The 26,407-nt window shown below is 51.7% G+C and overlaps 1 protein-coding gene across 1 annotated transcript in view; it reads left to right on the top strand.

The window, feature by feature from the left end:
* Positions 1-278: 278 nt before the first annotated feature.
* Positions 279-26,407, top strand: part of ppp1r14ab (protein phosphatase 1, regulatory (inhibitor) subunit 14Ab) — a 44,933-nt gene continuing 18,804 nt past the window's right edge. Inside the window, exons 1-3 of the mRNA XM_085973208.1 lie at positions 279-688; positions 26,092-26,172; positions 26,259-26,291. Of these exons, the coding sequence (XP_085829334.1) occupies positions 506-688; positions 26,092-26,172; positions 26,259-26,291 (297 nt within the window). The 5' untranslated portion in view covers positions 279-505. The remainder of the gene's footprint in view (positions 689-26,091; positions 26,173-26,258; positions 26,292-26,407) is intronic.

The following is a 26,407-nucleotide window of genomic DNA, read 5'->3' as shown; positions in this document are numbered from 1 at the left end:
GCTAACCGGTGTATAGTTTCCAGCCTTCTGTCTACTGCCCTTTTTAAATAAGGGTGTTACATTAGCAGTTTTCCAGTCTGCCGGGACCTTTGCCGAGTCCAGGGAGTTTTGGAAAATTATTACCAATGCATCCACAATCCCTACCGCCACTTCCCTCAAGACCCTAGGATGTAAGCCATCAAGTCCAGGTGATTTATCCGCCTTGAGTCCCATTATTTTACTGAGTACCACTTCCTTAGTGATTTTGATCGTGTTTAGCTCCTCCCTCCCTATAGCCCCCTGTTTATCCAGTGTTGAGATTGAGGCAGTGAGCTGGAGATTGAAGGAGTGAGCAGGAGATTGAGGCAGTGAGCTGGAGATTGAGGCAGTGAGCCAGTGATTGAGCGAGTGTGGAGCCGAGGCTGGGACCGCCTGGCCCCGGGAGCGAGCAGCGAGTTGGTCGGGAGGTGTTGCGGAGTAGGCGGACCCCGCGGGATCGGCGCAGTGTCCCAGTGCCTGGCGGAGGATGGCGGCGCAGCGAGTGGGCAGGAAAAGCCAGGGCAGGCTCCCGGCGCAAAGGCAGCCCGGACCGGCGCTGCAGCGGCGCCAGGCGAGGGTGACGGTCCGGTACGACCGCGGGGAACTGCGGCGCCGGCTGGAGCTGGAGAGCTGGATCGAGGAGAGGCTGCGGGAGCTGAACCCGGAGCAGGTGGGTGTGCGGACCCGGAGTGAGTGAACCCGGAGTGTCTGAACCCGGAGCAGGTGGGTGAGCGAACCCGGAGCAGGTGGGTGTGTGGACCCGGAGTGAGCGGACCCGGAGCAGGTGGGTGTGTGGACCCGGAGTGAGCGGTCCCGGAGTGTCTGAACCCGGAGTGAGCTAGACCCGGAGTGTCCCAGTGCAGGAGCTGGAGCTGTACCCAGAGCAGGTGGGTCCATGGTATTAAACCTGGAGTATCTCAATCCCGGAGTATCCCCAGTCCCGGGGCTGGAGCTGTTCCCTGAGCAGTTGGGTCCGGGGCATTTAAACCAGGAGCAGCCCAATCCAGGGGACTCCTACTCCCGGAGCATCCTACTCCAGGGACATCGAACTCCAGGAATAGCCCAGTCTCCGAGCATCTCAATTCCAGAGTGTCCCAGTCCAGGGGCGTCCAACTCCCAGAGCATTTGACTCCCAGAGCACTGGGTGCGTCAGCCTAGATTTTTGTGCTCAAGTCCCTGGAGTGGGACTTGAACCCACGACCTTCAGACCCAGAGGCGAGGGTGCTGCCCACTGAGCCTCGGCTGCCAACACTTGCCATCTGCGGGCTGGCGAGTCACTTGGGTGAAGTGCTGGTGGAAACTCGCATCCAAGGAGCAAGAACCCAAAGAGGGGAGGAAATTGGAAAAAGAATGGGAGATGTTTCTCTTGAGAGTTTGTTGACTGACAGAATGGAAAAAAATTGCAGGACTACGGGGAGCGGGCGGGGGAGTGGAACTAATTGGATAGCAGAAAGAGCTGGCACAGGCACGATGGGCTGAATGGCCTCTTGTGTTTCTAAAGAAAAAGAAAGACTCGCATTTCTATCGCGCCTTTCACCACCTTAGGACGTCCCAAAGAGCTTTACAGCCAATGAAGCACTTTCCGAAGTGGAGTCACTGTTGTAATGTGGGAAACGCGGCAGCCAATTTGCGCACAGCAAGATCCCACAAACCGCGATGTGATAAATGACCAGATCATCCGTTCTAGCGATCTTGGTTGTATGATTCTATCTTTTTATGATGACGGAGCGACTTGCCATAATGGCATTTTATGCCAGTTCTGTTTCCTCGGATGGGCACTGAATGGGTTAGGTTGGACATTGGCTCCCAGTTCAGTGTGGGCATTCAGGTGGCCATTCCCCAGCATCATGAGGCAACTGCTACTATTACTGTGTCCCCCCCCCCCGCACTGGCAGAAGACTAATTTTGTTTTTTATTCGTTTATGGGATGTGGGCGTTTCTGGCAAGGCCGGCATTTATTGCCCATCCCTAGTTGCCCCTTGAGAAGGTGGTGGTGAGCCACCTTCTTGAACCGCTGCAGTCCGTGTGGTGAAGGTGCTCCCACAGTGCTGTTAGTGGGTTAGTTCCAGGATTTTGACCCAGCGACGATGAAGGAACAGCCGATATATTTCCAAGTCGGGATGGTGTGTGACTTGGAGGGGAACTTGGAGGTGGTGCTGTTCCCATGCGTCTGCTGCCCCTTGTCCTTCTAGGTGGTGGAAGTCGCGGGTTTGGGAGGTGCTGCCGAAGAAGCCTTGGCGAGTTGCTGCAGTGCATCTTGTACATGGTACACACTGCAGCCACGGTGCGCCAGTGGTGGAGGGAGTGAGTGTTTAAGGTGGTGGATGGGGTGCCAAACAAGCGGGCTGCTTTGTCCTGGATGGTGTCGAGCTTCTTGAGTGTTGTTGGAGCTGTATTCATTGCAAAAACAATTTAGCAAATAAGGTCATTGTTGCTGCTGAAATGTTGCTGGGCGAGCTTATTGCTGACACTCCGATATGTGTAATTAATTAATTGAGTGCGTGAAGTGGTGTAGTCATTCCTAACACTTGCAAAACGAAAAATCTGAAACAAAAGTACTGCTGGGAATCTAGATCCACATATGGTGCCCTGCGAATGATTCTGGTGGGCAGGGTTTTTTTGGAAGAGGCTGTTATTAGGACTGGAAATGCCCCCAAATTACGTGTGTTTTAAAAAATAAAAAAAAATGGACAGTGTGCTTTTTCTTAAATAAACTTTGCTTTGAAGAATTTAACCAACTTCCGCGCGGTTCTTGCCGAGCCAAAACTCCCTGTGCCATTCCTACCAGATCGTGGAAGCTCCGGGTTGGCCATGTGATTTAGGATTTTGAGCTCGAATTGATTCTTCCCTGTGGAACAGTTGTCTCCAGCCAGTAGGTTTTTTTTGGTGTGCGGCGGGTTGGGCGGGCAGGGGGGGAATAAAGAGAAGATTCGGGAAACTTTTTTCACTTATTGGATAGGATTTTATAACGAGAAGCCAATCATTGGGGGATGACGGTGTAGACACTGACCTTTCGCCTCTGGGTTCAAATGCAAGCCGGACCAGTGGGCTGGCAGTTCCCTCTCTCGGTTGACTGTGATTGTCATAACAGCACCAACAATTTGCATTTATATAGCGCCTTTTAATGCAGTAAAATGTCCCCAAAAGTGCTTCACGGGAGCGATTATCAGACTTAAATTGACACCGAGCCATATAAGGAGATGTTAGGACAGGTGACCAAAAGCTTGGTCAAAGAGGTCGGTTTTAAGGAGCGTCTTAAAGGAGGGGAGAGAGGCGGAGAGGTTTAGGGAGGGAATCCCAGAGCTCGGGGCCCAGGCAGCTGAAGGCACGGCCACCAATGGTGGAGTGATGGAAATCGGGGAAGCTCGAGGGCAGAATTGGAGGAGCCCAGACATCTCATAGAAAGTAGAATCATGGAAAGTTACAGCACGGAAGGAGGCCATTTCGGCCCATCGTGTCCGCACCGGCCAACAAAGAGCTATCCAGCCTAATCCCATTTCCCAGCTCTTGGTCCGTAGCCCTGCAGGTTAGAGCATCCCAAGGGCACATCCAAGTACTTTTTAAATGTGGTTAGGGTTCCTGCCTCTACCACCCTTTCAGGCAGCGAGTTCCAGACCCCCACAACCCTCTGGGTGAAGACATTTCCCCTCAAATCCCCTCTAAACCTTCCCCCAGTTACTTTAAATCTGTGCCCCCTGGTTTTTGACCCCTCTGCTAAGGGAAATTGGTCCTTCCTATCCACTTTATCTAGGCCCCTCATAATTTTCTACACCTCAATAAGGTCTCCTCTCGGAGGGTTGTAGGGCTGGAGGAGGTTGCAGAGATAGGGATGGGGCGAGGCCGTGGAGAGATTTGAAAACAAGGTTGAGAACACAATGGGAAGGATGCTGATTAGTAAACGATGTCACGGGTCTGCGCTAGAATGGGCGCGTAGGCATTTGTTGAGGATAAGGTCGACCTTCAGTGTGACGCCCCCATGATGGAATAGCCTGCTGCCGCTGGACTGTTCCTTCAGATGAAGATTAGCCTTTTAGGTGAGGGTCTGGCGGGCGGCAGGGACCCCCTCCGACTGCACGCCAGCGTGAGGCAGTAGCTTCCCGGAGAGGGAAAGTGGGGAAAGTAATTCAGAAAACCGAGCTACAAACTCTGAAAGGGAATGTTCACTCGTGCTGGGAAAGTGGAATTAAACCGGACTTGCAGGTTTTTACCTCTCTGATTTTCTCCAGACTCTCTCGCTGACGTGGTTCTGTGGCTGTTGCGTAATTCCCCTCGTTCACAACTCTGCCCGTGTGCACCCAGGTGGCAGCTGTGGACAGGCTATGCGATCGTGGAGGGCGTCATTCTTTATTTGCCTGATCTACGTCCGTTCCTCAGCACTGTGCCCGCACTGTGGCTTTTCTCCCTGTTTTGTTCTCCTCCTCCCCCATATTTTCTGGCCCGGGTTGTGGGGGGTGTCTGTCGAGGCCAGCTGTAACCCCCTCTCCCCTCCCCGCTCCAAATACTGCCCTGCAAGAGATCGGTACAGAGCGCACATCAAGTCTGGGACGGTTTAGGCTCTCTGTTTTAGCAGTACAGGAATCCCGCCCCAACCGCGGGTTTGCCATATGCGGATTTCACGTATACTCGGTTTCCACTCTGCGACAATTTTTGTCAACCGCGGCTGTGAAATTTGCATATCCACGGTTTTTAATTTAGGAATAAGGTAAATAACATGATTTTTATGCTTTTTATATTTTTTATTGTGTTTATACTGAATTTGCCAACAGCGGTTTTACTAACCACGGGGGTTTTCAGGGACGTATTCCCCGCGGTTGGGGAGGGATTCCTGTACATGCATTCACCCAGGAGCTTTGGTGGGAGATATGACTGATTTTTTTAACCAGGCCAGTCAACCGAAGGGTTTAGTGATCTCACCAGGAGCGGGGACCCCTGGAAACTGCCTCCCTTTAACCTGCCCCTGTGGGCACTGTGGCATCGTAAACTTGAGCTCATCCACAACACTGCTGCCCGTGTCCTAACTCGCACCAAGTCCCGTTCGCCCATCACCCCTGGGCTCGCTGACCTACATTGGCTCCCGGTTAAGCAGTGCCTCGATTTCAAAATTTTCATCCTTGTTTTCAAATCCCTCCATGGCCTCGCCCCTCCCTATCTCTGTAACCTCCTCCAGCCCTACAACCCTCCTAGATATCTGCGCCCCTCCAATTCTGGCCTCTTGAGCATCCCCCGATTTTAATCGCTCCACCATTGGCGGCCGTGCCTTCAGCTGCCTGGGCCCCGAGCTCTGGAATTCCCTCCCGAAACCCCTCCGCCTCTCTCTCCTTTAAGACGCTCCTTAAAACCTACCTCTTTGACCAAGCGTTTTGGTTACGCTCCTGTGCAGCGCCTTGGGGTGTTTTGCTACGTTAAAGGCGCTATATAAATGCAAATTGTTCTTGTTGTTAAACCTGTTGGGCAAGCTTTGGGATGTTGCTTGTGAATGAATGAATGATGCAATGATCTCTGGGCTGGTGGTTTGAGAATGCCACAAGATTGCAAGATAATTACAGATGAGAAAGTCTATTCAGCCCATCTTATTTCTTCCAAGATTATTGATGTAGCGATTGATCCTCTTAATTCAAGGTCACTTCATTCAATTTATCTGATCGTTTTTAAGTGCTAAATTTTACTTTCCTGTCTTGCATACGTTGCTTAATTCAAATTGTTGAATAATAAAACGAAAGAAAGACTTGCATTTCTCTAGCGCCTTTCACAACCACCGGACGTCCCAAAGCGCTTCACAGCCAATGAAGTACTTTTTGAAGTGTAGTCACTGTTGTAATGTGGAAAACACAGCAGCCGATTTGCACACCGCAAGCTCCCACAAACAGCAATGTGATAATGACCGGATCATCTGTTTTTTAGTGATGTTGATTGAGGGATAAATATTGGCCCCAGGACACCGGGGAGAAATCCCCCCTGCTCTTCTTCGAAATAGTGCCATAGGATCTTTTACATCCACCTGAGAGAGCAGACGGGGCCTCGGTTTAACGGCTCGTCATTTTTGCCTGATTCATGATTGACTGCAGAGTGGCAACTGGCCGCAATATATCAATACCCCATAACAACCGTCAGCAAAGCAGCTGCTGTACGACCACCAGCTATTGATCGAGGGATCAGTGATTCTGCAGCAACTAACTCCCCCAGCCCCTAGCCTGTAATTAATGCTTTGGTTTGGTTTTTATCTCTGATAGATCGTTGTGTCAGATTTCACGTTCCCGCAGTCTTGATCCCAAATGATAAAATTATGGGAGGGAAAAAACCCAATTGATCGGAATATTGCTTCCGGCGGGGAGGCTACAGCACTAGACTCCGAATCACTCAACATATTGATTTCTTCATTGTCTGCCTGGCCGATGAGATCCGTAAACAGTTAGAAATGAACGCAGTCAAATGCAATGTTGTCTGACGAGGCTTTAGATAGCTGACTTGCGAGAGGAAAATGCCACAATGAGTTTGGCCTGTCTGGGCGAGGGTGACGCTATCAGTCCCAGGTTGAGAGCAGGGCCGACTGGGGGAGCTGAATTGTTAACAGACAGGAAACAGAGAGTAGGAATAAATGGGTCTTTTTCAGGGTGGCAGGCGATGACTAGTGGGGTACCGCAGGGATCAGTGTTTGGGCCCCAGCTATTCACAATATATATCAATGATTTGGAGGAGGGAACCAAATGTAATATTTCCAAGTTTGCTGACGACACGAAACTAGGTGGGATTGTGAGTTGTGAGGAGGATGCAAAGAGGCTTCAAGGCGATTTAGACAAGTTGAGTGAGTGGGCAAATACATGGCAGATGCAGTATAACGTGGATAAATGTGAAGTTATCCACTTCGGTAGGAAAAACAAAGGCAGAGTATTATTTAAATGGTGCTAGATTGGGAAATGTTGATGTGCAGAGGGACCTGGGTGTCCTTGTACACCAGTCACTGAAAGCAAACATGCAGGTGCAGCAAGCAGTTAGGAAGGAAAATGGTATGTTGGCCTTCATTGCAAGAGGATTTGAGTACAGGAGCAAGGATGTCTTACTACAGTTATACAGGGCCTTGGTGAGACCACACCTGGAGTACTGTGTGCAGTTTTGGTCTCCTTACCTAAGAAAGGATATATTTGCCATAGAGGGAGTGCAGTGAAGGTTCACCAGACTGATTCTTGGGATGGCAGGACTGTCCTATGAGGAGAGATTGGGTCGACTAGGCCTGTATTCACTAGAGTTTAGAAGAATGAGAGGGGATCTCATTGAAACGTATAAAATTCTGACAGGGCTAGACAGACTGGATGTAGGGAGGATGTTTCCCCTGGCTGGGGGGTCCAGAACAAGGAGTCACAGTCTCCGGATACGGGGTAGGACATTTAGGACTGAGGTAAGGAGAAATTTCTTCACTCAGAGGGTTGTGAATCTTTGGAATTCTCTGCCCTAGAGGGCTGTGAATGCTCAGTCGTTGAGTATATTTGAGGCTGAGATCGATAGATTTTTGATCTCTTGGGGAATCGAGGGATATGGGGATTGGACGGGAAAGTGGAGATGAAGTAGAAGATCAGCCTTGATCTGATTGAATGGCGGAGCAGGTTCGAGGGGCCGAATGGCCGACTCCTGCTCCTAATTCTTATGTTCTTATGATCAAAATGCTTTTAGCCAATGAAGTAGTTTTTGAAGTGTGGTCACTGTTGTAATGTGGGAAACGTGGCAGTCAATTTACACACAGCAAGCTCCCACAAACAGCAATGTGATGATGACCAGATCATCTGCTTTGCTGGTGATGAAGGTTAAGAATAATCTATTTCAAAACCTATATTCCTCCGACTTTTTAAAAAAGATTTTGCTTTACATCCAGGTAGAGCACACCTAAACTATCTTCCCACTGTGCTTAACGTTGGCCGATGAATTCATTCCGAGTTGTCCTGCGCAATTTGCAAAGTTGAAACTGCACACATAGCAGTATCACTGGTCTATGAAATATCCAGGTATATCCACAACAGAAGTCGATAGATTTCTGACAAGTAAAGGCATCAAGGGATATGGCGATAGGACCGGTGAATGGAGTTGAGGCAGAAGATCAGCCATGATCTCATTGAACGGCAGAGCAGGCTCGAAGGGCCGAATGGCCGACTCCTGCTCCTATTTCTTATGTGTGTGAGTGGGTGGGAAGTTGGATGGGGTACAGTGTGTGTGAGGGTGGGGAGTTGGATGGGGTACAGTGTGTGTGAGGGTGGGGAGTTGGATGGGGTACAGTGTGTGTGAGGGTGGGGAGTTGGATGGGGTACAGTGTGTGTGAGGGTGGGGAGTTGGATGGGGTACAGTGTGTGTGAGGGTGGGGAGTTGGTTGGGGTACAGTGTGTGTGAGGGTGGGGAGTTCGATGGGGTACAGTGTGTGTGAGGGTGGGGAGTTGGATGGGGTACAGTGTGTGTGAGGGTGGGGAGTTGGATGGGGTACAGTGTGTGTGAGGGTGGGGAGTTGGATGGGGTACAGTGTGTGTGAGGGTGGGGAGTTGGATGGGGTACAGTGTGTGTGAGGGTGGAGAGTTGGATGGGGTACAGTGTGTGTGAGGGTGGGGAGTTGGATGGGGTACAGTGTGTGTGAGGGTGGGGAGTTGGATGGGGTACAGTGTGTGAGAGGGTGGGGAGTTGGATGGGGTACAGTGTGTGTGAGGGTGGGGAGTTGGATGGGGTACAGTGTGTGTGAGGGTGGGGAGTTGGATGGGGTACAGTGTGTGTGAGGGTGGGGAGTTGGATGGGGTACAGTGTGTGTGAGGGTGGGGAGTTGGATGGGGTACAGTGTGTGTGAGGGTGGGGAGTTGGATGGGGTACAGTGTGTGTGAGGGTGGGGAGTTGGATGGGGTACAGTGTGTGTGAGGGTGGGGAGTTGGATGGGGTACAGTGTGTGTGTGAGGGTGGGGAGTTGGATGGGGTACAGTGTGTGTGAGGGTGGAGTTGGATGGGGTACAGTGTGTGTGAGGGTGGGGAGTTGGATGGGGTACTGTGTGTGTGAGGGTGGGGAGTTGGATGGGGTACAGTGTGAGTGAGGGTGGGGAGTTGGATGGGGTACAGTGTGTGTGAGGGTGGGGAGTTGGATGGGGTACAGTGTGTGTGAGGGTGGGGAGTTGGATGGGGTACAGTGTGTGTGAGGGTGGGGAGTTGGATGGGGTACAGTGTGTGTGTGAGGGTGGGGAGTTGGATGGGGTACAGTGTGTGTGAGGGTGGGGAGTTGGATGGGGTACAGTGTGTGTGAGGGTGGGGAGTTGGATGGGGTACAGTGTGTGTGAGGGTGGGGAGTTGGATGGGGTACAGTGTGTGTGAGGGTGGGAAGTTGGATGGGGTACAGTGTGTGTGAGGGTGGGGAGTTGGATGGGGTACAGTGTGTGTGAGGGTGGGGAGTTGGATGGGGTACAGTGTGTGAGAGGGTGTTTTTTTTAAATTCATTTATGGGATGTGGGCGTCGCTGGCAAGGCCGGCATTTATTGCCCATCCCTAGTTGCCCTTGAGAAGGTGGTGGTGAGCCGCCTTCTTGAACCGCTGCAGTCTGTGTGGTGAAGGTGCTCCCACAGTGCTGTTAGGGAGGGAGTTCCAGGATTTTGACCCAGCGACGATGAAGGATCGGCCGATATATTTCCAAGTCAGGATGGTGTGTGACTCGGAGGGGATCTTGGAGGTGGTGGTGTTCCCGTGCGCCTGCTGCCCTTGTCTTTCCAGGTAGAAGAGGTCGCAGGTTTGGGAGGTGCTGTTGAAGAAGTCTTGGCGAGTTGCTGCAGTGCATCTTGTAGATGGTACACACTGCAGCCACGGTGCGCCGGTGGTGGAGGGAGTGAATGTTTAAGGCGGTGGATGGGGTGCCAATCAAGCGGGCTGCTTTGTCCTGGATGGTGTCGAGCTTCGAGTGTTGTTGGAGCTGCACTCATCCGGGCAAGTGGAGAGTATTCCATCACACTCCTAACTTGTGCCTTGTAGATGGTGGAAATGCTCCTCAATCTGTCCTTGACCACAGGAATTGGACGTTGAATGAATAGGGTGGCGGGGGGGGGACTAAAAAGGGAGGGTCAAGTGCCTTTAATGGTGTCTACCCCTTTAAAACAGTGTGTGCTAGATTACAAGGGTGTAACGCAATGTTTGGAATGTTCTGTAAACTGATGGCTTGGCTCTTGGTTTGTTTGTTATTCGGACCCCTTGTGTTCCTCGCAATGAGCTGCCAGAGAGGCCAGCTGCTGTTTAAATAACAAATCAGTCCAGGCAAAGGAAATGATCTGGGGCCGTGGAATCTGGTGACAGTAAACAGGTTCTGCATTGCACACCAAGTGTCAATGTGGACCTCTTGCTCCGGAGTCAGTAGGTTGGGGTTTCGAGCTGGTCGATGCGAGGCCGACCATGTTGGAAGTGCCGTCCTTCAGTCCAAAGATTGAACTGGATACCCATCAAACTCTTCGCAGGCTAGGTACAGAGGAGGAAAGCTCACCCATTCAAGGAAAAACCTACAATGCTCTTCTTCGAAATAGTGGCCATGGGATCTTTTACGTCCACCTGAGAGAGCAGACTGGGCCTCAGTTTAACGTCTTATCTGAAAAATGGCACCTCCAACATTGCGGCGCTCCCTCAGTACTGCCCCTCCAACAGTGCTGCGCTCCCTCAGTACTGCCCCTCCGACAGTGCAGCGCTCCCTCAGTACTGCCCCTCCGACAGTGCAGCGCTCCCTCAGTACTGCCCATCGGACAGTGCGGCGCTCCCTCAGTACTGCCCATCGGACAGTGCGGCGCTCCCTCAGTACTGCCCCTCCGACAGTGCGGCGCTCCCTCAGTACTGCCCCTCCGACAGTGCGGCGCTCCCTCAGTACTGCCCCTCCGACAGTGCGGCACTCCCTCAGTACTGCCCCTCCGACAGTACGGCGCTCCCTCAGTACTGCCCCTCCGACAGTGCGGCGCTCCCTCAGTACTGCCCCTCCGACAGTGCGGCGCTCCCTCAGTACTGCCCCTCCGACAGTGCGGCGCTCCCTCAGTACTGCCCCTCCGACAGTGCAGCGCTCCCTCACTACTGCCCCTCCGACAGTGCGGCGCTCCCTCAGTACTGCTCCTCCGACAGTGCGGCGCTCCCTCAGTACTGCATTGGGAGTGTCAGCCTGTATTTATGTGCCCAAGTCTCTGGAGTGGGGCCTGGGGCAGCTTGGCACCCAGTGGAGGAAAGCATGAGCGAGTGTGAGTGAGTGACTGAGTGCGGGAGAAAGGAATAGAAGGATATGTTGACAGGGTGAGATTTATATGTGGAGTTTAGAAGAATGAGAGGTAATCTCATTGAAATATAAGATTCTATGGGGGGATTGACAGGGTAGATGCTGAGAGGTTGTTTCCCCCTGGCTGGAGAGTCTAGAACTAGGAGCCATGGTCTCGGGATAAGGGGTCGGCCATTTAGGACTGCGATGAGGAGAAATTTCTTCACCCAGAGGGTGGTGAATCTTTGGAATTCTCTGCCCCAGAGGGCTGTGGAGGCTCGGTCGTTGAGTATATTCAAGGCTGAGATCGATAGATTTTTGGACTCTCGGGGAATCGAGGGATATGGAGATCGGGCGGGAAAGTGGAGTTGAGGTCGATGATCAGCCATGATCTTATTGAATGGCGGAGCAGGCTCGAGGGGCCGTGTGGCCGACTCCTGCTCCTAATTCTTATGTTCTTATGAGATGAAGAGGGGTGGGAGGATAAATGCCACCATGGACCAGTTGGTTTAATGGCCTGTTCCTTTGCTGTAATCTATGCACGTTGGTTCATGGGGTGAGTATTGTATGTTAATCGGGACAGATTAGAGACTGAAACCACCGCGGGTCAAAGAGAGTTTCAATTCAATTCAATTCAATTTTATTTGCCATATGTAACTAGTACTAGTACAAGTACAATGGAATGCTTACTCCCCGTAGTTTAATCAGGTTTTGATGAGTCGAGCAGGAATAATGTCCATTTAATTATTATCTGAGTGGCTGTATAATGGCTGCCTAATTTGTAGGGTTGGTTGAGGTGAATGCAATGACGTAGCTGGTGAGGATTCTCTGATCTGGATCAAGAATCCTACTGGGTTTGAACAGTAACAGGCGCTGGGTGAGAATAGAAGGCTGCTGCGGGATCTCTTATATCCACCTGAGAGGGCAGACGGGGCCTCGGTTTAACATGTCATCCGAAAGATGGCACCTCCGACAGTGCGGCGCTCCCTCAGTACAGGAAACTTTCTGGTATCCGGCACGGATGAGACCGACGTGGTGCCGGTTCATCAACGATTCCGGATAACCGAACGCTATAGTAAAAGATACGGAGCTCAGAGCTCCGTATAAAGCAACAAACCCTGTTGGTTAACAGCTTCAAAACAATTGGCACAAGTTGCAAGCGTCTCTGTAGCTTAGCAACAGCTTCAGCTACACCCTTGCACAGCAACAAATGGAGTAAAAAAAGTAATAAAAGTAAAAAAAAGTTACCTGAACCGACTCCTGAATTTTGCCGGTGGACAGAGCGTGCCGGTTATTTAGAGGCCGCTTAATCGAAAGTTTCCTGTACTGCACTGGGGGTGTCGGCCCAGATTAAATGCCCGAGTCTCTGGAGTGGGGCTCGAACCCACAACCTTCTGATTCAGTGGCAAGAGGAGGCCATTCAGCCCATCGCACCCAAAGAGTAATTCACTCCGTCCCATTCCCCTGCTCTTTTCCCCCCACCCTTTTAAACTTTTACTGTACTTCAAATATTTATCCACTTTCCTGTGAGAAGCTGTTCTAGATTCTGCTTCCACCACTGTTCCTGGCCGGACATCCCAAGTCATAACAACGCTCGGTAAATATTTCCTTCTAATTTTAGCGCATGAACATTTAATGCACTCGTCTGCTGTTCCTCTGTTTAGTGGAGGTGCTAACCTAGTTAAAGTAATTGTCAGGGACAGTTCTACCAGCGTGTTGTCTTGGTTTGCTAATATCACCAACAGTAATTTCTTGTCTGCAATTGCGACAACAACTTGCATTTATATAGCGCCTTTAACATAGTAAAACGTCCCAAGGCGCTTCACAGGAGCGATTGTCAAACAAAATTTGACACCAAGCCACATAAGGAGATATTGAGACAGGTGACCAAAAGCTTGGTCAAAGAGGTCGGTTTTAAGGAGCGTCTTAAAGGAGGAGAGAGAGGCGGAGAGGTTTAGGGAGGGAATTCCAGAGCTTGGGGCCCAGGCAGCTGAAGGCACGGCCGCCAATGGTGGAGCGATTAAAATCGGGGGATGTGCAAGAGGCCAGAATTGGAGGAGCGCCGAGATCTCGGAGGGCTGGAGGAGGTTAAAGAGATAGGGAGGGGGCGAGGCCATGGAGAAAACCAGGATGAGAATTTTAAAATTGAGGCGTTGCCAGACTGGGAGCCAGTGTAGAGGGCGATGGGTGAACGGGACTGGGTGCTACTACTAGGAGAACATTTGTGTTTTTCCTAATGACGCGCGGTGTTTATTGATCCGTCTATCGGAGTCTGAATAATGTATGAGCTCTGGAGACGGTGGAGTCAGCAGGTGACCCATCTCCCAGGAGCCAGCTGTTATTCGAACCAGTAACACAGGCCGAAAAAGTGACTGTCGCTCTGTCTCGGCAGAAGTGCTTCCTCTCTCCACTTAACCCCTGTCGATGCCAGGCTGAGGTTACAAACAGCTGGTGGCCTGGGCTGTAAACTACGGTTAATGGAAGCTTATATGCAAACCCCCCCACCCTCCCCCCGGCCTGCGGGCACTGAAGGGATGCCTTTAAAATCAGAACAAAGGGCAGGATCACCAAGATGGGAGGGAGTTGAAATCGGCAGTGCGAATGTTCTATAGGATGGTGATCAACATGATTCTAGGTCCTAATCGCTTGGCAGTCCCGGTAATTGAAATACAACGGCCCAATTTTATCCCCCCCCTCACCCAGCACGAATTGTTAATATTTTAAAATTCTAGCTCCCTGCTCCAACCCAGCCGTTTCAATTTTTACAAATCCCAGCTCAAGCCATCGACGCAGCGCCCACCAAGAAACTCCCCATCTCCTCTTCAAATAGTGGCCTTGGAATCTTTTACATTCCACCCGAGGGAGCAGACGGGACCTCGGTTTAACGTCTCATCCGAAAGACGGCACCTCCGACAGTGCTGCGCTCCCTCAGTACTGCCCCTCCGACAGTGCTGCGCTCCCTCAGTACTGCCCCTCCGACAGTGCTGCGCTCCCTCAGTACTGCCCCATCGACGGTGCAGCGCTTCCTCAGTACTGCCCCTCCGACGGTGCGACGCTCCCTCAGTACCGCCCAACCGACGGTGCGGCGCTCCCTTGGTACCGCCCCTCCGACAGTGCCGCGCTCCCTTGGTACCGCCCCTCCGACAGTGCCGTGCTCCCTCGGTACCGCCCCTCCAACAGTGCAGCACTCCCTCAGTACTGCACTGGGAGCGTCAGCCTGGATTTTTAGCTCAAGTCTCTGGAGTGGGACTTGAACTCACGACCTTCTGACTCAGAGGCGAGTGTTCTGCCCAATGAGCCATGGCTGGTCCAAAGGTTGAGGAGTGGCTCAGGCTGACTGTAATTTAACTGGTGTTGGGATACTATGAGTGGGGCACTTGGACACAACATATGATGCAGGGTTAGCAGTATAACTCTGGTCTGTCGGGTCTCAATTTGTTCTCGGTAGGGACTGGTCTGTAGCTGCACATTTCTAACGACCAATTCCGTTGCCAGTAAGCTTTTCCTGTTCAACGTGACAGCAAATTTGGAGATCTCATTCAAATACTACAGGGAGATAGACTTTTATCTGCAAAATTTCTACTCATTTCAAAGAAATTGTGTGTAAGGGGAGCGGAAAGAGAGGTGGATTCAGTCAGAAGCTCTTGTGTCTTTTCCACGTTATTTGGTCTCCTGAACCATGTCTTCTTAAGACCCAAGATTGGTATCACCTCACTGGTTTCTTAATTTATCTCCCCCTCCCCAGCCTGGGTGGTGTCTTGCCTCAGTAGATTACCCTGGTCCTGACTCTCGGTTGCACTGTGGCAGGGCTGACTGGAGGTTCTCGACGCTCGTTCCCTGCACCTGGTCCTCAGTTACAGGGTTGGGTCTGAACTCGATGCTCCCTCACTCGCTTGTTCTCGTACACTCGGCTGCTTGTTCCAGGCTGATAGATAATCTTGGAGTTTAGAAGAAAGATGAAGTGGAAATGGAGGCGGTGCAGCGAAGGTTCACTCGATTGATTCCTGGGATGGGAGGGCTGTCCTATGAGGAGAGATTGTGTAGAATGGGCCGATACTCTCTGGAGTTTAGAAGAATGAGAGGTGATCTCATTGAAACATACAAGATTCCGAGAGGGATTGACAGGGTAGATGCTGAGAGGTTGTTGCCCCTGGCTGGAGAGTCTAGAACTAGGGGGCATAGTCTCAGGATAAGGGGTCGGCCATTTAGAACTGAGAGGAGGAGGAATTTCTTCACTCAGAGGGTTGTGAATCTTTGGAATTCTCTGCCCCAGAGGGCAGTGAATGCTGAGTCTTTGAGTATATTCAAGGCTGAGATCGATAGATTTTTGGACTCTAGGGGAATCGAGGGATATGGAGATCGGGCGGGAAAGTGGAGTTGAGGTCGATGATCAGCCATGGTCTTATTGAATGGCGGAGCAGGCTCGAGGGCCGAATGGCCAACTCCTGCTCTTATTTCTTATGTTCTTATGAAACGCAAGTGCCTTAACTGAGTGCAGATTGCAGGTGGAGAGGGCGTGGGTCAGGCCAGGGTGGAGAGGGTGTGGGTCGAACAGGGTGGAGAGGGCGTGGGTCAGGCCAGGGTGGAGGGGGCGTGGGTCAGGCCAGGGTGGAGAGGGCGTGGGTCAAACAGGGTGGAGAGGGCGTGGGTCAGGCCAGGGTGGAGGGGGCGTGGGTCAGGCCAGGGTGGAGGGGGCGTGGGTCAGGCCAGGGTGGAGGGGGCGTGGGTCGGGCCAGGGTGGAGAGGGCGTGGGTCAGGCCAGGGTGGAGGGGGCGTGGGTCAGGCCAGGGTGGAGGGGGCGTGGGTCAGGCCAGGGTGGAGAGGGCGTGGGTCAGGCCAGGGTGGAGAGGGCGTGGGTCAGGCCAGGGTGGAGGGGGCGTGGGTCAGGCCAGGGTGGAGGGGGCGTGGGTCAGGCCAGGGTGGAGGGGGCGTGGGTCAGGCCAGGGTGGAGGGGGCGTGGGTCAGGCCAGGGTGGAGAGGGCGTGGGTCAGGCCAGGGTGGAGGGGGCGTGGGTCAGGCCAGGGTGGAGAGGGCGTGGGTCAGGCCAGGGTGGAGAGGGCATGGGTCAGGCCAGGGTGGAGGGGGCGTGGGTCAGGCCAGGGTGGAGAGGGCGTGGGTCAGGCCAGGGTGGAGAGGGCGTGGGTCGGGCCAGGGTGGAGAGGGCGTGGGTCGGGCCAGGGTGGAGAGGGCGTGGGTCGAACAGGGTGGAGAGGGCGTGGGTCAGGCCAGGGCGGAGAGGGCGTGGGTCGGGCCAGGGCAGAGAGGGCGTGGGTCGGCCAGGGCGGAGAGGGCGTGGGTCAGGCCAGGGCGGAGAGGGCGTGGGTCAGGCCAGGGCGGAGAGGGCGTGGGTCAGGCCAGGGCGGAGAGGGCGTGGGTCAGGCCAGGGCGGAGAGGGCGTGGGTCAGGCCAGGGCGGAGAGGGCGTGGGTCAGGCCAGGGCGGAGAGGGCGTGGGTCAGGCCAGGGCGGAGAGGGCGTGGGTCAGGCCAGGGCGGAGAGGGCGTGGGTCAGGCCAGGGCGGAGAGGGCGTGGGTCAGGCCAGGGCGGAGAGGGCGTGGGTCAGGCCAGGGCGGAGAGGGCGTGGGTCAGGCCAGGGCGGAGAGGGCGTGGGTCAGGCCAGGGCGGAGAGGGCGTGGGTCAGGCCAGGGCGGAGAGGGCGTGGGTCAGGCCAGGGCGGAGAGGGCGTGGGTCAGGCCAGGGCGGAGAGGGCGTGGGTCAGGCCAGGGCGGAGAGGGCGTGGGTCAGGCCAGGGCGGAGAGGGCGTGGGTCAGGCCAGGGCGGAGAGGGCGTGGGTCAGGCCAGGGCGGAGAGGGCGTGGGTCAGGCCAGGGCGGAGAGGGCGTGGGTCAGGCCAGGGCGGAGAGGGCGTGGGTCAGGCCAGGGCGGAGAGGGCGTGGGTCGGCCAGGGTGGAGAGGGACACCTGCTGACGATTGAGCCATTCTATGATTCTGTAACTACTGCAGGTCCCACTATGTTATCCACATACCTTCGTGTTGAGCACTCTGAAATCAGTGGTGCCCTTTCTTCTCCAGCACTGCTGCCCGTATGGACGGAGGCCAAAGAGACGGTGTTAATATTACATGAAGCCTAATGACCTTGTATCCTATGAATAATTCATGAGGGCAGCCATGATTGATTGAGTTTAAGGAAGGCATCGAATGCACGTTGTTGCTGTCACTCGCTTCTCTCTCCCTGCGGAGATACTTGCTGCAATGCAGTATGGTAAACGGAATGGGCGGACGGAGGGAGGGACATTGTCAAGTGCTCGGGCGTTGTTACTCCTGCAGCCTCTCAACTCTCCCAGCCTGCTCTGCTGAATTGCAGAACTCTCCGCCTCAGTCACGCTGCCGGCTGAGGACCAATCTTTCAACCTTCACCCACAAACCAGCACCCTCCGCGCATTTTACAGGGGCTTCCTTTTACCTTTAAGGGCGAGCTGGCAGAGGCAGACGCTTCTTGCATCATGGATGGAACTCGCAGTGGTAAACGAAGTGGCCTTTGGAGTTCTGATGGTATCACACAGCACAGGAGGAGGCCATTCGGCCCATCGTGCCTGTTGGGTCGAGCTCTCCAATTAGTCCCACTCCCCCCTGCTCTTTCCCCACAGCCCTGTAGATTTTTCCTTTTCAAGTATTTCTCCAATTCCCTTTTGAAAGTTACTATTGAATCTGCTCCCACCGCCCTTTCAGGCAGCGCGTTCCAGATCACAACAACTCGCTGCGTAAAGGAAATTTTCCTCATCTCCCCCTCTGGTTCTTTTGCCGATTTATCTTCAATCTGTGTCCTCTGGTTACCGACCCTCCTGCCACTGGAAACAGTTTCTCCCTATCCATTCTATAAAGCCCTTCTTCATTTTGAATCCCTCTGTTAAATCTCCCCTTAACCTTCTCTGCTCTAAGGAGAACAATCCCAGCTTCTCCAGTCTCTCCATATTTAGGACTGAGATGAGGAGGAATTTCTTCACTCGGAGGGTGGTGAATCTTTGGAATTCTCTGCCCCAGAGGGCTGTGGAGGCTCAGTCGTTGAGTATATTCAAGGCAGAGATCGATAGATTTTTGGACTCTTGGGGAATCGAGGGATATGGGGATCAAGCGGGAAAGTGGAGTTGAGGTCGAAGATCAGCCATGATCTTGTTGAATGGCGGAGCAGGCTCGAGGGGCCGAATGGCCGACTCCTGCTCCTAATTCTTAAGTTCTTCTGTTCTTGTAACTCAAGTCCCTCATCCCAGGTACCATTCTGGGAAATCTCCTCCGCACCCTCTCCAAGGCCTTGGTGTCCTCCCTAATGTGTGGGACCCAGAACTGGACACAATACACCAGCTGAGGCCGAACCAGTGATTTAGAAAGGTTTAGTATACCTTCCTTGCTTTGTACTTTCTGCCTCTATTTATGAAGCCAAGGACCCCGTGTGCTTTCTGAACTGCCTTATCGACTTGTCCTGCCGCCTGCAAAGATTTGCATGTTGTGGGTTTTGTTGTCTCCTGTCAGATTAGACCCCGGCCCTCATGTAATAGAAGAAAGACTTGCATTTATATAGCGCCTTTCACGACCTCCGGACGTCCCAAAGCGCTTTACAGCCAATGAAGTACTTTTGAAATGGAGTCACTGTTGTAATGTGGGAAACTCGGCAGCCAATTTGCACACAGCAAGCTCCCACAAACAGCAATGTGATAATGACCAGATCATCTGCTTTAGTGATGTTGGTTGAGGGATAAATATTGGCCCCAGGACAGCGGGGAGAACTCCCCCTGCTCCTCTTCGAAATAGTGCCATGGGATCTTTCGTGTCCACCTGAGAGAGCAGACAGGGCCTCGGTTTAACGTCTGATCCGAAAGATGGCCCCTCCGACAGCGCGGCGCTCCCTCAGTACTGCCCCTCCGACAGCGCAGCGCTCCCTCAGTACTGCCCCTCTGACAGCGCGGCGCTCCCTCAGTACTGCCCCTCCGACAGCGCGGCGCTCCCTCAGTACTGCCCCTCCGACAGCGCGGCGCTCCCTCAGTACTGCCCCTCCGACAGCGCAGTGCTCCCTCAGTACTGCCCCTCCGACAGCGCGGCGCTCCCTCAGTACTGCCCCTCCGACAGCGCGGCGCTCCCTCAGCACTGCACTGGGAGTGTCAGCCTAGATTTTTGTGCTCAAGTCTCTGGAGTGGGACTTGAACCCACAACCTTCTGACTCAGTGGTACTATATAAATGCAGGTCTGTCTTTCTATTGACTCGTAGCTGCAGCACCAGGTAAGTGTGGGATGGTGGTCGGGGGGGGGAGTCTCCGTTTGAGCCGTGATCTCCTAGAAACCCCAACTGTAAGATTAAAAGTGACTTTATGTTAGAGGCCTTAATCCAGAAGAAACTCCACGACCAGCTCCCCAGTGGCTCAGTGGGCAGATGTCCAGCCTGGTGTGGCATTGTGCCATTAGACCAAGGAGTCTTGGCTTCGGAACCTGCCCCACACTCCGTTTGCTGATCGCCATGGCTGAAAGGATTAAATTACGAGGACAGGTTGCAGAGACTGGGCTTGTATTCCCTCGAGATTAGAAGATTAAGGGGTGATCTAATCGAGGTGTTTAAGGTGATTGAAGGAGTTGATCGGGTAGAGAGAGAGAAACTATTTCCTCTGGTGGGGGGAGTCCAGAACAAGGGGGCAGAACCTTAAAATTAGAGCCAGGCCGTTCAGGGGTGACGTCAGATAGCACTTCTTCACACAAAGGGCAGTGGAAATCTGGAACTCTCCTCCAAGAAGGTATTGAGGCTGGGGGTCAATTGGAAATTTTCAAAACTGAGATTGATAGATTTTTGTTGGGTATTAAGGGTTACGGAACCAAGGTGGGTGGATGGAGTTAAGGTACAGATCAGCCGTGATCTAGTTGAATGGCGGAGCTGGCTCGAGGGATTGAATGGCCTCCTCCTGTTCCTGTGTTCCTCACTGGGAGAGTAGTTTGAGGGCTATAATTGTCCCCTGATCTGAGCTTGGGAGAACAAATTCAGCCAGGATTCCCGCTCCATGTGATTCATGTATGACTTGACTTGAACCCTCGATCAGATTAGGCTCCACATAATTGTCGACTAATCCATTATAATGAATTGCCTGTTGCAGTAGAACGGTAGAATTCCTCTTATGGTGGTCTGTGTGCAGTTTCCAGAAGTAGGAACAGTGTGTGACAGGAACCGGTGCCAAATTGTCAAACTGCTTTGAGAAATGGCCGCAGCAAGGATCCTGTTAACTTTCTCTCTTTTAAAAAAAAAGCACTGAGAAGTTCTCGACTGGTGAACAATTTTACAACATAACGAGAGGTCCGGAAGATCCATCACTGAGCTGCACTGTTTGTGACGGCAGTCCCATTGTGCATTTATTGGATTTGAATGGCTCCCTGCCTAACACTAAACACACAATAGCTCTCATTGTTGACTTCTTTCTTGAGAGAGAATGCTTTTGTGCCTCCCACCCATTGCTGGACTCAAGAATCCTGAAGGTGTACGCTACATTTTGACACATCCCAAATTCCTGTTTATTAACGGAGTCAGCTGCGGCTCAGTGAGTCGCACTCTCTCGCCTCGGAGTCAGCAGGTCGTGGGTTCAAGTCCCACTCCAGAGACTCGAGCACAAAATCTAGGCTGACACTCCCAGGGCAGTACTGAGGCAGCGCCGCACTGTCGGAGGGGCAGTACTGAGGCAGCGCCGCACTGTCGGAGGGGCAGTACTGAGGGAGCGCCGCACTGTCGGAGGGGCAGTACTGAGGCAGCGCCGCACTGTCGGAGGGGCAGTACTGAGGGAGCACTGCACTGTCGGAGGGGCAGTACTGAGGGAGCACTGCACTGTCGGAGGGGCAGTACTGAGGGAGCACTGCACTGTCGGAGGGGCAGTACTGAGGGAGCACTGCACTGTCGGAGGGGCAGTACTGAGGGAGCGCTGCACTTTCGGAGGTGCCGTCTTTCTTCACTTGGAGGGGGGTGAATCTTTGGCATTCTCTACCCCAGAGGGCTGTGGGGTACCGTTGAGTATATTCAAGACTAAGATCGAAAGATTTTTGGACTCCAAGGAATCGAGGGATATGGGGATCGGGCAGGAAGGTGGAGTTGAGGTCGATGACCAGCCATGATCTTATTGAATGGCGGAGCAGGCTCCTATTTATTATGTTCTTCTGCAAGTCTTTCCTTTCTATATCTGCAGTGAAAGGCACCATTCTGAAGTAAATCTGTTGTATAAAACAAAGCTTCATTTACCCCAAAAAGAACCTTTTTCACGAGCCATCTATTTTTAAGATCAAACGTTCTGGGAAAAGTTTAGTTGAAGTCATTCGAGGGTGTTTCCCACTCGTCGCTCCTGGTTCCGATCTTCCTGCCTCCCACCAAATAAAGTCCCATCTGTTTAAACTTAGATTGCATTCAGGCTGAAGTGTGTCTGGGTGTAAAAGCCGTAACATCGAGCACAGATGAATTTATTTAGAAACACAGAAAAATAGGAGCAGGAGACGGCCATTCGGCCCTTCGAGCCTGCTCCACCATTCAATATGATCATGGCTGATCCTCTATCTCAATACCATATTCCCGCTCTCCCCCCATACCCCTTGATGCCTTTTCTGTCTAGAAATCTATCTACCTCCTTCTTAAATATATTCAGTGACTTGGCCTCCACAGCCTTCTGTGGTAGAGAATTCCACAGGTTCACCGCCCTCTGAGTGAAGAAATTTCTCCTCATCTCAGTCCTAAATGTCCTACCCCGTATCCTGAGACTGTGACCCCTCGTTCTAGACCCCCCAGCCAGGGGAAACATCCTCCCTGCATCCAGTCTGTCTAGCCCTGTCAGAATTTTATACGTTTCTGTGGTTTTCAGCCCACCTCTACCCCAGTGACAGTCGGTGCCGCCGCCATCATTCCCCAGGGCTATTCGACTGGGGTGGGTAGAAACATAGACAATAGGAGCAGGAGTCGGCCATTCGGCCCCTCAAGCCTGCTCCGCCATTCAATGCAATCATGGCTGATCATCCAAATTCAGTACCCTGTTCCTGCCTTCTCCCCATATCCCTTCATCTTGAGGGGTCACAGCTGATCCTGAACTTGCCCGCCTGTGTTGCAGGGGGAGCCAGTCAACAGTCAGCACGTCTTCCCCCGCCCCCCCCCCCCCACTCTCGTGCAGAGAGCAATTGAAGATTATGAAGGGGTTCGATAGGGTAGATGTAGAGAAGATGTTTTCACTTGTGGGGGAGACCAGAACTAGGGGCCATCAATATAAGATAGTCACTAATAAATCCAATCGGGAATTCAGGAGAAACTTCTTTACCCAGAGAGTGGTGAGAATGTGGAACTCGCTGCCACAGGGAGTGGTTGAGGTGAATAGTATAGAGGCATTTAAGGGGAAGCTAGATAAACACATGAGGGAGAAAGGAATAGAAGGACATGGTGATAGGGTGAACATAAGAACATAAGAAATAGGAGCAGGAGTAGGCCAATCGGCCCCTCGAGCCTGCTCCGCCATTCAATAAGATCATGGCTGATCTGATCCTAACCGCCAATCCACTATCACAGAACCATCTCCTGAATCTAACAGAATTAGACACACGAAATAGGAGCAGGATCAGGCTACACGGCCCCTGGGCCCGCTCCGCTAACCACAGGGCCATGACCGATCCGAACCTAGACTCGTGTCCAAATTCCTGCCCGCTCCCCGTAACCCTTAATTCCCTTTACTTCTAGGAAACTGTCTATTTCTGTTTTAAATTTATGTAATGATGTAGCTTCTACAGTTTTTTGGGGCAGCATATTCCATGGACCTACCACCCTCTGAGTGAAGTAGTTCCTCCTCATCTCAGTTTTGAAAGAGCAGCCCCTTATTCTAAGACTATGCCCCCTAGTTCTAGTTTCACCCATCATCGGGAACATCTTCCCTGCACCCACCCGATCCAACCCCTTCACAATCTTATATGTTTCAATAAGATCGCCTCTCATTCTTCTGAACTCCAATGAGTAGAGTCCCAATCTACTCAACCTCTCCTCATAGGTCCATCCCCTCATCCCCGGGATTAACCGAGTGAACCTTCTTTGTACTGACTCGAGAGCAAGTTTGTCCTTTCTTAAGTATGGACACCAAAACTGTACGCAGTATTCCAGGTGCGGTCTCACCAATACCTTGTACAACTGAAGCAATACCTCCCTATTTTTATATTCTATCCCCCTAGCAATGAAAGCCAACATTCCATTGGCCTTCTTAATCACTTGCTGCACCTGCATACTAACCTTTTGAGTTTCGTGCACCAGGACCCCCAGATCCCTTTGTACTTCAGTACTTTCCAGTTTCTTGCCATTAAGATGATAACTTGCTCTACGATTTTTCCTGCCAAAGTGCATAACCTCACACTTTCCAGTATTGTATTCCATCTGCCAAATTTCTGCCCACTTACTTAGCCTGTCTATGTCCCCTTGAAGGTTTTTTATGTCCTCCTCACTCACTACTTTCCCCCCCATCTTAGTATCATCTGCAAACTTTGATATGTTACACTCGGTCCCCTCCTCCAAATCGTTAATATAGATTGTAAAGAGTTGGGGACCCAGCACTGACCCCTGCGGAACACCACTAGTTACTGATTGCCAGTCTGAGAATGAACCATTTATCCCAACTCTCTGCCTTCTGTTAGATAGCCAATCCTCTATCCATGCCAGAATATTACCCCCAATCCCGTGATTTTTTTATCTTAAGCAATAATCTTTTGTCTTGAGATGAAGAGGGGCGGGAGGAGGCTCGTGTGGAGCAGAAACACCGGCACGGACCAGTTGGGCCGAATGGCCTGTTTCTGTGCTGTTAATACTTTGTAAGCTGTCCTACTGCCATCCTAGCTGGTAACGGCTAACTCAACAAGCCAACTTAGGATCTTCCTGAATCATTTTCGTACTGAAGGTTATAAGTGCCAACAGGATGCATCTTTTAAAAAAAACCCCAGCAGAAATTTTTGATGCAGTGTATTTTTTTAAGTGCTGCAGGGAAACCAGGCTTCTGAGATTCTCCATAAATTTCCAGAATTGTTTCTCGTTTCCCTAATTGGTCCTGTAATTTGGACTGGGCCCAGTTTAGTATTGGGGTCAGAATCCTCAAGGCTTCAATCTGTTTCAGACCACAGGCAATATTACTGCGCTGGCACTCGACACTTCTAGTCAAGGCAGCTCGGGTCCCAAGGTGGGATGACTCATTTCTGCAGTTTCTTTTTTTCAGACATTTCCTGCAATGTTTGTTATTTTTTTTAAAACTCTATTTACCTCTGTTCTAACATTGGCGGCCATGCCTTCAGCTGCCTGGGCCCTAAACTCTGGAATTCCACCCCTAAACCTCTCCGCCTCTCCCTCCTCCTTTTAAGTCGCTCCTTAAAACTGACCTCTTTGACCAAGCTTTTGATCACCAGTCCCAATATCTCCTTGTGACTCGGTGTCAAATTTTGTTTGATAATCGCTCCTGTGAAGCGCCGTGGGACATTAAAGGTGCTTATAAATACACGTCGTTCTGTTTTCACTAACGGGAAGCCATTTCATTTTCGTTCGCCACTACATTTTTTTTTTTACATCTTGAATTAGTTATAGTATAACTGGAATTGTGTAAAAAATCTGTAAACAGTTTGAACCTTTTTAATATTGGAAAGCCAATTGTCCCATCTGTTCTGCATTGACCTAAGGTTTAGTTGGTTCCACACCACTCTGTGCCTGGGGGACAACTTAACTACACTCATCATCATCTACATGTTTGTTGAATTTTAAGGCAGGAAAAGAGAAGATTGGACTATTGATGTTCTAATGTTAAATGTAGTATAACCATTTAATCTCTTCTACTTATCCACAGGAGCGTGATCAGACAGAATTTGACACCGAGCCACATAAGGAGATATTAGGACAGGTGACCAAAAGCTGGGTCAAAGAGGTGGGTTTTAAGGAGCGTCTTAAAGGAGGAGAGAGAGGCGGAGAGGTTTAGGGAGGGAATTCCAGAGCTTGGGGCCCAGGCGGCTGAAGGCACGGCCGCCAATGGTAGAGCGATGGAAATCGAGGATGCGCAAGAGGCCAGAATTAGAGGAGTGCAGAGATCTTGGAGGGTTGTAGAGCTGGAGGGGGTTACAGAGATAGGGAGGGGGCGAGGCCACGGAGGGATTTGAAAACGAGGATGAGAATTTTCAATTTGAGGCGTTGCTGGACCAGGAGGGGAGCCAGTGTAGGTCAGCGAGCACAGGGGGTGATGGGTGAATGGGACTGGGTGCGAGTATTGAATGGTAGGGTCAGTTATCGATTAGGCTGTAGATTAGAACTCTGGCTCTGTGGTGAGGTCAGTTAAGCAACTCGACATTCTAACATAGACATAGAAACATAGAAGATAGGAGCAGGAGTAGGCCATTCGGCCCCTCGAGCCTGCTCCGCCATTCAGTGAGATCATGGCTGATCATCCAAATTCAGTACCCTGTCCCTGCCTTCTCCCCATATCCCTTGATCCCTTTAGCCTTAAGAAATATATCCAACTCCTTCTTGAATATATTTAATGAATTGGCCTCAACTGCCGCCTTTGGTGGAGAATTCTGACTCTGATATTGTGGATATTTGCATTTGACTGTGTGACGTCTGAAATGCGTTGTGTTCACAGACTGTTTTCAATAGCTTTTATAGATGGGATTATGGGATGGCTTGCTCAAATACCAATACCCTTTAAAAATGAGGACTAGTTCCAGCAAACCAACTGGAACCGCCTGAACTCGCCTTGTTAACCAGTCACGGAGCAGTACAAGGCGATCGCTCTGGTCGCAAGAACCTGCAAACGGTTTGGTGGAAAAGTTGTGCGGTTGGAGGGGGCGATAAACAAGGTTGAGTTTAATTTCCTCTTTCCGCTCTGCAGGTGGACCAGATGCCAGAAGAGGTGAATATTGATGACCTGTTGGAACTTCAGACCGACGAGGAACGTGGAAGTAAATTACAGGTCTGGGTCTAAATCTGGCGCTCTCGGAGAAAATATTACTTCCGCTAATCAATTGGATCTCTGAAATGCAACTTTTTATTTTACAGATTATGTTTACGTCTTGCAGCCAGAGCACGGATGTAAGTATTCCTTGTGTCTTTTGCTGATTCACTTCTCCCCAGCCCTCTGCTCCACAGGGCAATGATGAAGCGCTAATATTTCCATTTGTGTCTTGGGGTTTTTACTCGGGCACTTG

This window comes from Somniosus microcephalus, chromosome 34, assembly GCF_052327205.1.
Source record: "Somniosus microcephalus isolate GS21.2 chromosome 34, FLI_Smic_1.0, whole genome shotgun sequence".
Classification (NCBI taxonomy): Eukaryota; Metazoa; Chordata; class Chondrichthyes; order Squaliformes; family Somniosidae; genus Somniosus; species Somniosus microcephalus.
This window is presented reverse-complemented; position numbering and strand designations above follow the sequence as displayed.